A 16069-nucleotide genomic window follows, 5' to 3' on the forward strand; every position below is an offset into this window, starting at 1 on the left:
TATGAATTGATTGTTTGTACATATACAAGTGGTAACGACTTATTTATGACTTTATGAGATGTTGTTCAACTTCTGGCATTGTTACGTCAAACCTCATTCAACTAAAAATACGGGTATGAAAATTTGGACGGGTAAATAAAATTGATTCACTTCTATTATTTAGTAAAGAAATCCCGTAAGGTTTCTATATTTCCTATTTTTATTTGACCTCGTTAACATTTAGATATTACTAATCAATGTTAGCATGTAATGTCAATGTCTTGTTAATTACACATTTGCGTAATTCAATACACAGTTTGCTTTCTGTTGTAGTCTAATCAAGTTCACTCAATCATTTGCATTTCGAGTATGCTTTTGCATGCTGTATGAATATTATTCAATACAAAATATACAGGAGATCTTAAAACTAATATTAGAAATGTCATCATTAAATTAGAATCTGCTTACATTTAAAACCATATAAGAAAATACAGTTAAGCTTTGGTTCCCAGTTATAGCTGGGAATATATATTTTATAAATGTTACAAATTTACTTGTTTTGAACATATTTTATTGTATTAAACAAAAGGATTGGAAACAAGTTCTTTCAACTTACGAGTTCCTCTCCTTAAATATAACTATATGTCATGCAATAAAAATACATGTAGTACATAGAGATATAAATACAAAAGAGATACAAGTGGAATATTTGTTCAGAAATATAACAATTTAAAATCTACAAGATTCGTCAATAAATTTTATGCACAGCAGCAAAAATATATGTGTTTGTTTCAACAGGCAAATTTACATCACCACATAATTAACAAACTTATGTCAATATTGACCAATTTGTCAAGTAAAAATAGGCGATTGAAAAGATTATTCCTAGCGTTTGGATAATTTCTGCAGGCAAAGAAGAAAATGGTAAACTTCATACTTTCCACATGAACATAAAGGGCTATTAATAATATTTCTTTTGTGTAAATCATAATTAAGTATACAGTTGTATTGAGTTTAGTATGTATTATATTTGTATAACGTTTGCCAAATGAAAAATAGATTGGGGGATTTTTTACTTCTGTAGTAAAGTTTTTTCGAAATGCATTGAGTGAGATGGCTTCCCTAGTTTCTGTCTTTAATAAATTCCACTGTTTCACAGCGTCAGGAATAAAAGACCTTTTATATAATTCTAATCTGCATCTTGGGGCAGCGTATTGTTCTTTATTACGGGTATTATATTTTGAAATGTTTTCACGCTTGTTTGGAACAATGTCATTCAAATATTCAGGTATACTACCATTATGAATTTTGTATATTGTGGTCATTTTTGCATTATAGCGCCTAACTTTCAATGTTTCCCAGCCAGTTTCAGAGTAAAGTATTTCTCTTATATAAAATTGGAAGGCCTGTAACAATTCTAGCTGCAGATAATTGAACTCTTTCAAGCTTTTCGTATCATTATTAGAGCAGCCATCCCAAACAATTGAAGCGTATTCGAGCGAGGGTCTGATAAATGTGATATACAATTTTGAAAGGTGTGTCCTGCCGATTTTAAACTTTAGTTTTTTCAAAAGCCCGAGTTTCTGATAAGCATTGTTTACAATGCTATCAATGTATTCTGTCCAGCTAAGGTTTTGTGATAACAATAGACCTAAATGACGATGAACAGGGACACACTCCAGTCTGTCACCTTTAAAAAATAATTTAGGCATAACAGAAATATTTTTCTTATTGAAAAAAATTACTTTCGTTTTGGAAGGGTTGAATTTTAGAAGCCACTGATTTGACCAAAGTTCCAGTACATGTAAATCATGATTTAAATTTGCTTAAAATAAAAACCCACATAATGACATAAAAAGAATCCATATTGCCTCGTTGTTTACTCCTCAATAAAATACTTACAGTATGGAAAGAGAAACTTTAGGAAAATATGTACAACAGTTTATTCGTCGAGTTGTTTAAATCAGATGTGTATACTTACATTTTTGTGGTGTATACTTAGAAATTCAAGGATCTCTAAGAAAATTTAAAAAAAAGACAGTTTTCTTACAACCAAAATCAACATGAACAACTTAATACAACCCCACGATCAAGTCCAGGCCTTTTGACATCATAGACATCAGCCCTTAAATACTAATTTAAAAGAAGCTGATTGACAATAACTATCCAACTGGTACCAATTGCGCACTGTTATTAGCAAATCTGTTTTTGTATTTATATGAACAGAATTTATTTAAAAAAAACAAACACTGTTTCATAAGAAAAAAATCGCTGTGACCTTCAACACGACAGTTAAATATAGTCTGACATATGTTCATATTTAAAATGTAGCTATATTTCATTTCAAAAAGTCGTTAACTCCCCTTACTTAGGTAGAAATCTACCATAATCACCTGCCTATGCGATAAATGTCTCCCAGTTGATTGGATACATCCTTCTTCAGATCAATTTTAAACGAGACAAGTTATTAACTAATAAGTTGATGAAACATGATCAAAAGTTTCGTATAAAGTCATCATTTTGCAAGTCGCATGGTCGATACATTGGCATTATTAGCAAAACAATCATTGTCAAATCCTGAATGACATTATACATACACGTTAGTAAGCAAATACTTTTACACTGAATTTTCAACTGATTTTCCCCTTTATCAATCACTGAAAAGGAGCATTGGACGGATAAGATCGCCCGCTAGGTGCAGTGGTTAGCGGGTCTTCTCTAGACTCGCAGAGTAAGGGGCTGATCTTTATGTCGCGGGTTTGAATCCTCTGCGAGACGTGGATACTAGTCCTTTGGATGAGACTGCATGAACCCAGTACCCGTGCTGCAGTAGGTTTTGGCATGAAAAAGGATCCCTCACAACTCAATGACCATCAGTGCTCAATGAAAATAAAAATTTGCAGACCTCCACCTGCAGGCGACGGCGTATCCATGCGAGTGAACGATTGTCGAGAGGGACGTTAAACAACACAAACAAAAAGAGCAGATGTAATCGTCGACAGGAGGTGCTTACTCCGCCATAGCTACTGATCCCGCCTCTTGATGGTTTTCGAGGTCCCTATTTGCACTGTTCCTAATTTGTTAAATGGATTTGAGTTTGAATACTGTTCGTACTTTCCATATTTCACTGTGACACTGTTTTAGGTTATTGGTCATGTTTATCCTATGGGACACAATACATACCATTAAAATTGCAAAAAAAATTATTAATCATTAAATTGAACAAGATTTTAATCAAAATAATGTTTAATTAACATTTCGGCATTGATGTACTTATCAATCAAACGAAACTTTTGCATTGTATGATTATTCAGAGACGGGGTTCATCCATGTGCAATTCTAAAGCCTGATATTATTCTCTAAAAGGACACACCAAATGTCTGTTGAAGTTTTAAAAATAAATTCACTGCTTCGTTCCTTTAGGGAAATGAAAGAGCCTGTCGTTGGATAGAAATGAATATGGATATAATGGAGACAAACCACAAAATATGATATCAACACTCAACACAGTTATTTGTACATAACAGTGTACTTTACTGTTTTACTTTTGATCTATCCGAAAGTTAACGATACATTTTCAAATATTAAAGGCTACAGTTTCATTTTGTCATCTTTTTGGGGCTTCTCTTGGCATATTTTAAATAGTAGCTCTTCAAAAAGAATATTCTGGCATTTTGATAAAAAAAAAAAGGTTACTCTTAGTAACTGTGGGCTAAAATAAATCGAAGTTTCTTAATCAACTTTTAACTTCTTCGTTTTATTTCTCCTGGCTTTTTCTTATTTGACTAATAAAGGGATCGTTGTTTCCAGAATAAATGGTACCTGATCCCACCTCTGATGTTTTGGAGGTCTGTGTTTCCTCTGCTCCTATTTTGAATTGTTTAATGGACGTTTGAGCTTGAAAACTGTCCTTTATCTCCCGATATTTCATTCCAGAAAACTTAAACGCAGAGGAAGGGTAGATTTTTAGAATGTCATCCTTTTAAAAACAATCTGAGCATTTTTGAAGAGAAGTAAAGTGCAAAATCCACTCCTATTTTTTGTTTGGTTTTTAATATTCGTATCTATTGAAAAGATATATTTATGACGAGGAAACTAACAGATTACTGCGTTTATCTGATACTCTTGTTTTTTCATGAAGTCACAGGGGAAATCCGTATGGTGTTAGTAAATGCAACGAAACGGAGAAAGAAAGTAAGGAAAAATCGGAAGCTGGTAAAAACGAGGAAGATAACATTTAAATACTTTGGTTAACCAGTAAATGATCTTAATCTTGATTACCAAATACTTTAGATAATCAAGCTGTAAAAATCTTAAAGATATCGATATTTGAAAATATTTTATATTGTAAATATATGCAACAAATTTTAAAAACGCAAGCAATAAATTCTGTTCCTATCTTCAAACATATCATCTGTCAAATTATCATAATTTGTGGTCTGTGAACTAAATGTTTTATGTAGTAATTGTTTTATTACCATAGAATAAATAAATCAATTAAAACCAATGAAATTAAATTTGTCAGACTTTTGGACAGTGAAGCTTTGTCTAAGGTTATGTTTGCTGCTATGAATATGTCACACTTTCCAGCCTTATTAGTATGATTGTTTTGTCATTGACAATTTCTCATTTGTAGGTCATTTGCCTACATTATGTTTCTACATTATGTTTTGTTTCAAGATCTTACTACACAACACACACACATCGCCAGCTTTTTTGAATAGCGTAATCGTAGAAAATGTTATTTTAAAGAAAAACATTTTTCATTTTCTTGACATTCTAATTTGGGGGGTCATTTTTTTCACTTACGCTGATGCAAAAATGTTGGTTTTTCTAAAGGCCTTAGGCACAGTAAAGTTATAATGTCAAAGTCCTCACACGATAGAAGATATAGGACTAAATTTAATGCTGTCAAGTGACAAGAAGGTGAATTAAAAATAAAAACAATTTATAAAATATAAGAAAGGCAAATGCTAGTAGGTTGGAATCTAATTTTTTCCCACCAGTTTTAAATTTCATCAATATTTAATAAATAAGTATACGTTCGATGCATGTTTACAATCTATTAATTTAATGCCTACTGCTTTTTTTGTGTTGAAGTTTTTTTAGATAGTAACATTTATAATGATGTCTTAGTTACGAAAAACAAATTTCGAATGTAAAATTCATACTTTATTCACATTAAGTCAGAAATGATTCAAACCACGGCAGAGTCATATTTGTGGTGAAAGTGAGAAAGAGAAGTGACAATTTCAAGCAATAGTACAAATAAGTGTAAAATTAATTGCGATCCAATAAAGTATTTGATTTGCAGAGGGCATCGAGTAATAAATGCTGGGCGAGCTGAATTTCATCAATATCTTGCTGTTCATTGTGATATATATTAAGAAAACTAATATATCTTACCACTGGCCGAGCGCGGTATTCAGGGAAATCGCCATACTTTATTAGTGCTACAAATTCACGGTGTTTGCATTTTTTTAAAATTAACCAATGGATATGTAAATTGATATGTAAATTAATCCTGTTGTGTGCTTCACAATTTCAAGAACCGTATTTGGAAAAAGAGGTGTGGCTTCTCTATTCCATTGATATAGAGGAGTGTTTTTAGCATCGCGGAAATTCTTCAATCGTGTATAAAAATTGGAATATAATTGTAATTAAGTCTATTTATTTGCATTAAGACGACAGAGGAGAAGAAAAATTGCCCTGATTTTCTCATCATGACTAAAGCAGAATTTATCCTTTCCTTTGCAGTTATTTCATCTGGTGAGTAAATTTCAGAATCTTGAATTTACTACTGCATACTGAATTAGACATTTGTCAAGACATTTTGAGATGTAACCTTGTAAGTCAATGAATCTAGCTACACATCAAAGAGAATTAGATGTCCAATTTTTGTTCTTTTTGTCATTAACATTATTTAATTATAATATTTTTAATCTAAAAAATTTCACATAAAAGTATCATGTGACCTACTTTAAAAATTAAAGAAATTCTAAATGTAAAACTTACAGTCGACATTACTAATGAAATATATTAATCATGTAACCCCGTAAAGACCATGTGGAGAATGTGACATTGACTTAATTCGTATCATCGTCATTTTTTCTTGCTGAAGTTTTGGTTTTAAATTTATAATAATGCAACAGAAACAATCTTTTAAAGCTTGATGGGTTTTTTGTTATCTCTTTTATTCTCTGTACTAAATATAATTCATCAATATAAACCTCGAAATATACGTATAGTTGTGGTGTGAATTGTCAGAATAACACAATAACTTATTACATATATGTGGGTTTGTGTAATCAATTACACAAATGTAACACTTAACATCACGATCTTGTAAATAATGCGTCGAATTTTATTTTTTTTTTATCACATTGTAATTGAACACCGATGATTTCCACAAATCAGACTCTTCATCTTAAGTAACTTTTTAAATTAGACGAAATCTTCACATATACGCAAGTGGCAATATGTTATTGGCAATTAAGTATACCGAAGAAGTCCTCGAGGAACCATTAAATCAATTGTATTAAACAATTAATATAGAATTGTACTTAAAGAAAAAAATATGTACTCATGTCATAATGAATGAATAAAGTCCAAGGAAGAAATCCGAAGAATCAAGATGTTCAATTTATAAAAGGGAGATACTTAACATATACTGAGTTGATAGACTGTATTTAGATATTTATTTTGTCTAATTTGAGATTATTTTCATTGATTTGATACTAACTAAATCGTCCCAAGAAATGTATTAGCCAGCCAATGAGGCGGTCAATATTATAAAGCTCTATAACAGATAATTGAAATATGATATGGAATATGGAGGAAAAAAAAACAGTAGTCAAGCTTACAATCCATTTAAACAATACAAGTTGGGAGCATAGCAAAAACTTCAGAGGTGGGATCAGTTGTCTTGGAGGATTGATTGATTGATTGCATATTGTTTGACGTCCCTCTCGAGAATTTTTCACTCATATGGAGACGTCACCGTATGCCGGTGAAGGGCTTCAAATTTTACCTTTATTAGGCACTCAGGGTCATGGAGGAGTGAGCATCCTCTATCGATCAGTCATACCTGTCATGTGCTCTTTGTCATGATCGGGTAAATAAGTAAATTCGTGTAAATTTCATTTTTTAACTAAAGGCCAAACAATTAGTATAATTTAGATAAACAATTGGAATAAGCATTTTCAATCATATGTTCAAAGAAAGTTCTTTTGGCAATAGCAACGATTGAATATAATTCTAAATTCTTTAATTTTTTGATAAGTTGGAGGATTTTTTAAATTTTAAATTGTCTGTATAAAATATAAATACTATCATTAATTCATAAGACATTTAAAAAGCCACACGACAAATTATATAAATTTTATATTTATGAAAAGCAAAATACAAACACGACAGATTTAGAAAATATCACATGATTGTACGGTTTACAAAAAAGACAGACTTAATAAATATTAAAATTGGTCCATTTGTCAGAAAAAGCGTAATATATATATTTTAAATATGGTTTTATTTAACTCAATTGAATGCGTGCAACCTATTTTCGAAAACCACAAATTTTAATAATAATAATGTACATCCGTAAGTTTTATAATGTTTGTCATTTTCTACGTTAGCCATATGATATTAATATCAATAATTAATGGAGTCAAAACTAAACATGTCAAACGAATGTAAACTTAAAACGATGCATGTGACATAATTTCTATTTTAGACTAATGCAAATAAGAATATTAATTTAATGTTGGTTTAGGAAAATGTATGTGTCGAGCGTCATATGCATCTTTCATATTAGCAAAGTTATAGCATAAAAGTGCAATTATTGTCATACCAGTAACAATATTCTCCAGTTTAAGATATCATCAGAAAACTAAGAAATTGTGGATTAGACATACTGTTAATTCTTTCGCTGTTATATAATTACAAAGGTGACGTGAATCAGGTAATATATATGTCAAAAACCCCGGCGGCTGATATCGCCACTGATATCGGTAACATCCAAGGTCATTCAACATCTGTATGTTTCTTCTTGGGGAAAATTTGGAATCCTTATCAACTAATCAGATTAAGGAAGATAGAGCGGTTATTTTGGTGGCATTCCTAAGTAAAGATGTGCATGAAGGAAATTACTAGGATTCTTTTGCAAATCGTTGGACGATAATGACTTCAAATTCTATAATTGGTTAACAGAATTTTAAGAAGAGGAGAAAAAATGCGTGAAATACTGGCTTTTTTACATAAGGCACCTATAATTAAGATGATACTAAGCACGATTATTCTTTGTAGATTTACTTTAAAAAATTCTTATTCTCTATTAATCCAAAAGAGAAGAATTCAGTAGAGGACAAGATGTAACATTGGAGTTCTCTCATTCAATCTTCATTGTAAACGAGGATCCCTAGCTGTAAACCTATACGTACCAGCTTTGTCATCTAATAGAATCATCGGAAACACATTGGAATACTGCATCAATCCCCTGGAATCTCCTTGTCAATTAGCCCCTTCACTGCGAGTTATTTCAGACACTGCTCTAGCTACTGAAGCATTTTCTGAATGAAATTCCAAAGAAGATCGATTCCAGAGATAGCCTTCATTGTAGGGGGTTAGCTGATAAGAACATAGGAGTAAATTAGGAGCAAATTGTTTTTCTCGTAAAACACATCATTTGTGGCACTGATTATAGTGATAAGATTATATAGACACATCTTGGGTTCTCAAAATGTATGTGTTTTATTTAATGAGAGTGATAGTTTAAATCAATGGTATTTGATGTACATCGTAGATTAATTTCTCACAATTCACATAATTATAATCAAGTAAGGAATCTACACTAATTTTCATAAATTAAAGCTAATCAAGGAATAAAACAATGAAAAAAAGAAACATATAAAATTATTCCCTTTATAAATAAAATGATTTAAATAATTTTGACAAAATAGAATAGTAATTATTCAGAATTGTAGATTTCAAATCCGAGAAAACTCTATCATGGAAACAAAAACATTAGCAATGCATTCTGCATACATACATACATAGCATTTAGATTTTTTGCATTTCATATTTTAAAAGTACTGTGTTATCGTGATAAGCATTATTAGGCAGTTATACAAAAAAGCATAATTTGTAAATTTGTTTCAAGGAAATTAAAAATAAGTACTTTCCTTTAATAGATCCGTTATAATCATTTCACAATGCCTTCATCATGACAGCTACCTAACCCTTTTTCTTATAACACCTTCCCACAGAAAATTTCACCATAGAGGAAAATTTCTATATAAACAGCGATTTATCTCACAATCATGTTTGTATAACTCGTATTCCATTCCCACACAATATATCAAGTATTGCTTACACAAAAAAATTAACAAATTCTTATTGAAATTGAATTCAAGTACATATGAAAATTTAAACGATAAATTGTCTCTCTTTGTTAATGCAGGTTTTTTTTCTGAAACAACAGTTGTAGAAAAACAATTTAACCTTGCAACATTATTATGGGTACTGTTATGAAATTTTGTTCACACCTTTTGAGGAATCAGACATTGTGGATATGAATCCAACTTCATCTTAATGTCTTTCATTGTTTGTTAATGTGGGTTTTCTGGAACAACTGTTGTAGAAAAACAATTTAATCGTGTTGCATTATTATGTTACTATAATGAAAATTTGTTCATACCTTTTTAGGGATTCTGTCCCCGGGATCATGAAGCATCTTAAGCTTCAGTCAAAAAAATGTATATGGTGCAAAGATTATTAAAAAGTTAACCAGTACAAAATAAAATCACTTTATTATTTTGTATCATCAAACTGCAATTATATGTAATTTAAGATTTTCATTTAAAAAGTATTAAAATATCTATAAATGATAGAAAGACTTTAGTCTAAGTCTTTTTCTTGACCTTGGGGATTGATCTATTACGGAACTAATTATAATACGCAATGTGGCTTATTACTAATTAATAATTCTTTTTTAACAGTGTTATCGTTCACAAGAGGAATAGAAATATGCGACTACTTACGAGGGTATTGTGGCACTACGTGTGAGTTTGAATACGTTCACAAATGGGGAATACCCCTCTGTTCGGGGGGAGGAATGAAGTGTTGTGCTCCAGACCATGTTGGTAAGTCAGAGACTGTAACAGATGTTAGAGAAAATTCTTCTTCGCTTTTATTTACATGATATAGTACTTAATTGTGAATAACGGAAAATGGGTGAAATTTTATACTGAAACAATTTACTATATAATAAAGTGCAAAAAACTATCGAAGACAATGTTATGCATATTCAATCAATAACGTTAAAAATAAAAACAAGAGCTACTAATGGTTGGATGAAGAAGGATACATACAGAATATGAACAAATGAAAGATTCATTGTATACCTACATTTCAGTACAAATGATGAAGAGCAGATCAACTACGACGACGACTACAACCACCACCACTACCCCGGCACCGACACAACCATTGATCGACCTACTCGTACTCGACCAACCCCGATTCATGTCCAATGAAGTCCCTAGGAGTAAGTTCACAACCTTATAAAGGAAATGACCCTCGCTTTCTCTGGCAACTGTAAAATCTTATCTTTATAATTATCCATATTAAAAGATTTATTATCAATTATGTTCTTGAAATTATTCAAAAATATTTTTCATCTTGAACCCCATAGGACAAGATTGTGGTAAACCCTATTTTTCACATCGCGCCAAGAGGATCGTGGGAGGGACAGTGGCACCCAGAGGTGCGTGGCCCTGGCAGGTGTCCTTCCGGTACATGAGTGGGGGTTACGGTTGCGGAGGATCTCTCATCAGTGATCGTTGGGTCCTCACCGCCGCCCACTGCTTCAAAGGGTAATATCTCATTCACCAAAATTAGAGAATCGATTATTTATTTTTCATTAATAAATAAATAATTTTCTATTGAAAAAAAAGATAAGTATCATGAGTAATTGTTTAAAGGATATTTTAATAAAATTTTATAGAGCATATAACAACATAAAGAAATGGCGGGTGACAGTTGGAATGCATGATATGACTGGAAACGAGGCATCCAGGAAGGACATCGCAATTAGATCTATTATAAAGGTAACACTCTACTTTGATTTTTAAAAGAAATCTTACTGACGAACGAGAATGATGCCAAGATTTAGTTGATCAAATACAATTATTAATGTAAGTGAACTGTGTCATTACAATAATCTTTGATAAACTTTTATCCAGCATCCTCTGTACATAGCCTACGATGAAAAAGAAGACATGAGAAAGAACCAGTCTACTCCACTTCACAAACGTTATGCCCATGACATCGCCTTAGTGGAGTTAGACTCGGGCGTTGACGTTCAATCGCCGTATACACGTCCTATTTGTCTGCCCTCTGTCGGTGAGCCTCTCTTTGGGAACGATTTCGACAAGAGGGAACCAATCATGCAGGACAACACAGTAGATCTGTTTGATGTGGAGAGAAAGGGACAGTGCTGGGTGACTGGATGGGGATACACTGGGAGGGACGGTAAGTTGTAGCCCAAAATGACAAAGACGATTCAGTCTTACATTTACATGTACATTAAATTTCATTTTACACCTATTTATTTAATACAGTATCATTTTAAAACTTTAAATTTTAAAATTATATTAAAGTGAAATTACAATAACGTTTGCAATTCATGAATGTTAGGTTCATTATGCATGTTTTATGTAATCATCGAGGAATTATCAAATTCAAAATATTCCAAAACGTCTACAAGTTCATCAGATGTATTAAATGCATTGCATTCATTCATCTTGAAAATATTTGTACTCTCCCTAAAAATTATCATCGGAATTATCAGTTTAAAAATAATTTGGCAGGATGTTTATGTACATAATATATACGACTCTCTTGCTGTTTCGCTTATAATGTCAAGAACCTCCAACTACGATAAAGCTGAGTGAGAGATCTAATAATAACCATTTCCTCTGTTCGGTCTATGCATTGAATTACCCTAACTGAAAACAAGATTAGTGATATTGAGCTTAATTTAACACCTTATCTGAACAACAACAATTTCTATCTTTATTGCAGGGGAAACTGATCGCACACTTTTGCGCCAGGTTCATGGGAGCGTCATAGGTAGCACTCAGTGCAGGGAGTTCTGGCAAACTGAACTGGATGACGATACCCTCTGCTTTGGGGACGGAACACATGGACCATGCAAGGTATATTATCAAAACAGAAAAATAGTCAGATACTTAAAATTTCAAAAAAAATGTGGTACATTTGATATGAGCATAAAGTTTATTACGTACCATCGTTACAAGCTATGGGACAAATACATGGAGATGTTGTAAAAATTTTGATTACTGTCTACATAATAAATTCTTTAACCTAAGACAAATCTCTGTATATAATTTTTTTTGTGTGAAAGTCGTTTCTTTATATTTTTGATCCTCAAAACTTTTTTTCCCCTAAAATCATTATCATAAACCGTATTTTGCAATTCTAGTACTTATTGGAAGACCCTTGGAATTCTTTTTTTTTATGCTTTCATTATGATGTTTTCATCAAAATTTGAAGATAACGAACTGTGATAGATCTTAATAGAAACTTTGAATCAATAATATAAAATACTGTTCTAGGTTTCTTTAATCTTCGAAATGGATTTATTCTAAGAACGGCACGTTGTACTAGAATAAGTTGCAAATCACATAATGATCATAGTTTTCGCCATACCAGGCATTCTTCGTCAACAAACTTGATTTTATACATGTAGCAGAATGACTAATTAGTCAGAATATCCATGGGGAGTATATGTTTCGCGCAATTTGAAGGAAAAACTGAATTGTATTTAATGAACAAATCTTCTCGGATTACAGTTCATCAAAATCGGCTCTATTTTGCTGACTTGGCGGGAAGAATAGTTTAATGTCTTTGTAATAGCTGTAGTGACAATTCCTTTGAGATTAATTCTGGTATATGTTCTCTACGTGACCACAGAAAAAAAATCAATGCACCTATTTCTTTTTTCCTTTATTTAATAAATCCGTTTTACAAGTAAAGTGCCAACTGAAAGCTGACTTTCATTACCATAAATGTCTCACCTTAAAGCCTATGTTTGATTCCTTTCTATTTTTAGGGCGATTCTGGGAGCCCGATGTCTTGTAAATATGACGGGAAGTATTACATTACGGGAGTGGTCTCGTGGGGATCCGAAGACTGCAAACAAAAGGGATATCCCAGTGTGTTTACCCGCGTCACATCTTACCTTGACTGGATCAACAAGCACGTGTCACGTGACTGATTACTGAACCAGTCGCTGTGAATTTTATATATTAAAATATTGGTATGAAGAATTCCAGAACGGCTCAGGGAACACGATTTCAAAAAAAAAATAATACATTTTTCCAGTTAAGTCTGTTAGGAGCTGTGATATTGCTAATCGTTGATTCTCTGTGTGTTTTCAAAAGAAATCCAACCCACCCGATGTTTTATAGAATTAATGTTATTACATATTAAGTACATGTTTAATGAGTCTTAGATTGTTCTCCTATCAAACCGTGTGACTGTCTCTTTCTGTATTTCTTTTTTGTCGACAAAACTTCTCTTTCTTTCTAAAAAATGAAGTAGCTACAATTATATATTTTTGTATGTGATGCTTAAGCAAATTCCACGTTGATTTTATAATGGCAGAATGATGACGACGTGTTGGTATTGTTGTGTTACCAATAAAACTTCTATTGGTGATGGTTACCAGCTTTGTTGTTTTTATTCAATTTGCGATATTGACTATAATATAAAATGTACAAGAAACTTCTTGAAAAGTTATCGAAGGTCCATGACACCTGTTCCCACCTCTGATGTTTTCTAAAGATTCGAGTCTGCTCTGCTCCTGATTTCTACTGAGCAGTTGGAATTTGGGCAAGATGAAAGTTCGTTATCATCAGATTTCATTTTCTCACTGTACTTATAGTCTGGTCCTGAATTTTAAAAAGAAGGCTAGAAATAACTTCTAACGGCAAATAATTATTATTTGGTCCAGCATAGTTTTTTAACCTATTTCGAGTATGCTGAATCCGAAAAAATATGCTGGCCTTCATGAAAATGGCGTTAAAGGGGTCAAAATGGCAATTCAAAATGGCGGACATCCAATTTTTCTAATTTTCTCGTAATGTCGTTCAAAATGGAGAAGTAATGAGTGAATATCTCAGTGAGTGTAATAAAACTATAAAAATTATAATAGGATGGTAACATTATTAGTTTAACTCAGAAAATTTAGTCGTTTCTACACTTAATTCGAATTTTCTCTGATTTTTTTGTCTATTGTTTCTATATTCTTCTTTGTTCAAGATTTTACATTTGCAAATGTCCATACACTGCAGATTTGTATTTTTCCCTCTGCATCTCACTATTCTACAATTGAATGATGGCGCAGCTGTAAGTTTAAAGTCAAAATGGCGATTCAAAATGGCGGATGTTCATCTTTTTCTTCAAATTATTTAATTCTTAATGTCGTATACATAGGAGAAAGGATTTGTGAATATTTTACTGAGCGTAGTACAACTATATAAAATGACAATACAACACTTTTTTGATCACTTTAAAACGGAAAATTAAGTCGTTTAAATTTGAAATGTGTTAATTAACTCAGAATGGCAATTAAAATGACGTCTTATACTTTCTAATTTCGTAAAATACCCAAACTGTTTAATTCTGATTTATTTTGCAGAAAATAAATTACAGTTTTTTTTTATTCATGGAATAATGTTCAAATATGCAAGGAAAGTTGGAAAATATTTTTGTTAATGACTTAGGATTTTTATAATACGGATTTTTGTTTAATTACTTCTATTTTTAAGATAAATTTTTGACCTCAATTCCGAAGACATTTTACCTTTCACCTGTCTCACCATGCTTCTTCATATAAAAAGTTAGCAATATCATACAATAATTGCTGTTTTGAGGACAATATGAAAATTACACTACCCCAAGAGCAGTTTCCCCTGAGAATTAAGGCGAGTGAACATTCAGTTCTTGGGAATTCTTGATCTATTTTTAGTCCAGTGTAGAAAAAATAAATGTTTATGTTAATGTAGAAGGTCTAGTGCAACATAAATTAGTATGATTTTTAAAATGATTGACCACGACCAATTATAGGGCTAGTAACTGTTACATCATATAAATCTGAATATATTATAATATTCAAATATAAACATATTTATTAAGAATTATCAGTATAATATACGTAAACCATAAATTTTCTTGATTGTCCAGCTCTGATTCTGTGTCCCTACATTTGCATTTTGTTATTCTCAGTCAAAAATTCATATGCATTCTCAAATATTTCATGCTGTGAACGGATAATTTTGTATTGAACAGGGTATATAAATTTAAAAATTTTGAAATTTACAAAATTTGAAAGAAGAAAATGTTTGTGTGCAATCCTCCCTCGATTCTTGATACAACCTTACACTATCCTAACAAAGAAGTGTGGATCAAGTTGCCCTGTAAAGTACTTGAAGTGTTCAAGAAAATTTTGTTGTCAAGAGAAGTGTTGACTAGATCGAAATCAGGAATGGCTCAGGCCTATTGGTACGAAAGCTTGTAAGTGATACATGTAGGAATCACGAGGAATCTAGCTGCAGGCGCTCTTAAATTGCATAATCTTACAACTTTTCTCACCAAAATATGCACACAATGTGATTTCAGATGATCAAGTTTGAGAATTTTCTTGCTAGTAGAATGACCTTTCTACCCTTAAATACCGGTACAACAAATCTATACGAGGTCACAAAATAATGAGCTACATGTCTTGAATATCAGAGATGTTTTTATTCTCCCCGCTTGAAAAGCGGGAGGGTATAGAGTAATTGGTATGTCCGTCCGTCCGTCTGTTACGCTTTGGGGTACCCATCTCTTATCCGCAACTCCTCTAAAACCACTAAATGAAATTTGATGAGTCTTTCAGAGAATATTTATTAAATAATACCATTGTACACCTATTTTACTTTTTGATCCGACACATATTTTGGGTTTCCCATGATAGCGAAACAAGGACACTGTCATTATATTCATATGGGAGACCGGGGTATCATTT

The 16069-nt window shown here is 32.0% G+C and overlaps 1 protein-coding gene across 1 annotated transcript; it reads left to right on the top strand.

The window, feature by feature from the left end:
- Window positions 1-5460: 5460 nt before the first annotated feature.
- On the top strand, window positions 5461-13728 carry LOC134272758 (transmembrane protease serine 9-like). The gene is made up of 9 exons (XM_062754939.1): window positions 5461-5548; window positions 5664-5748; window positions 9975-10118; window positions 10391-10522; window positions 10670-10850; window positions 10982-11084; window positions 11220-11508; window positions 12061-12194; window positions 13112-13728. The coding sequence occupies exons 2-9, from the start codon at window positions 5703-5705 to the stop codon at window positions 13274-13276; spliced, it is 1194 nt and encodes a 397-aa protein (XP_062610923.1). The 5' UTR covers window positions 5461-5548; window positions 5664-5702; the 3' UTR covers window positions 13277-13728.
- Window positions 13729-16069: the final 2341 nt, after the last annotated feature.

This window comes from Saccostrea cucullata, unplaced genomic scaffold, assembly GCF_032062105.1.
Source record: "Saccostrea cucullata isolate Sc308-1 unplaced genomic scaffold, CSIRO_AGI_Scuc_v1 ctg8124, whole genome shotgun sequence".
Lineage (NCBI taxonomy): Eukaryota > Metazoa > Mollusca > Bivalvia > Ostreida > Ostreidae > Saccostrea > Saccostrea cuccullata.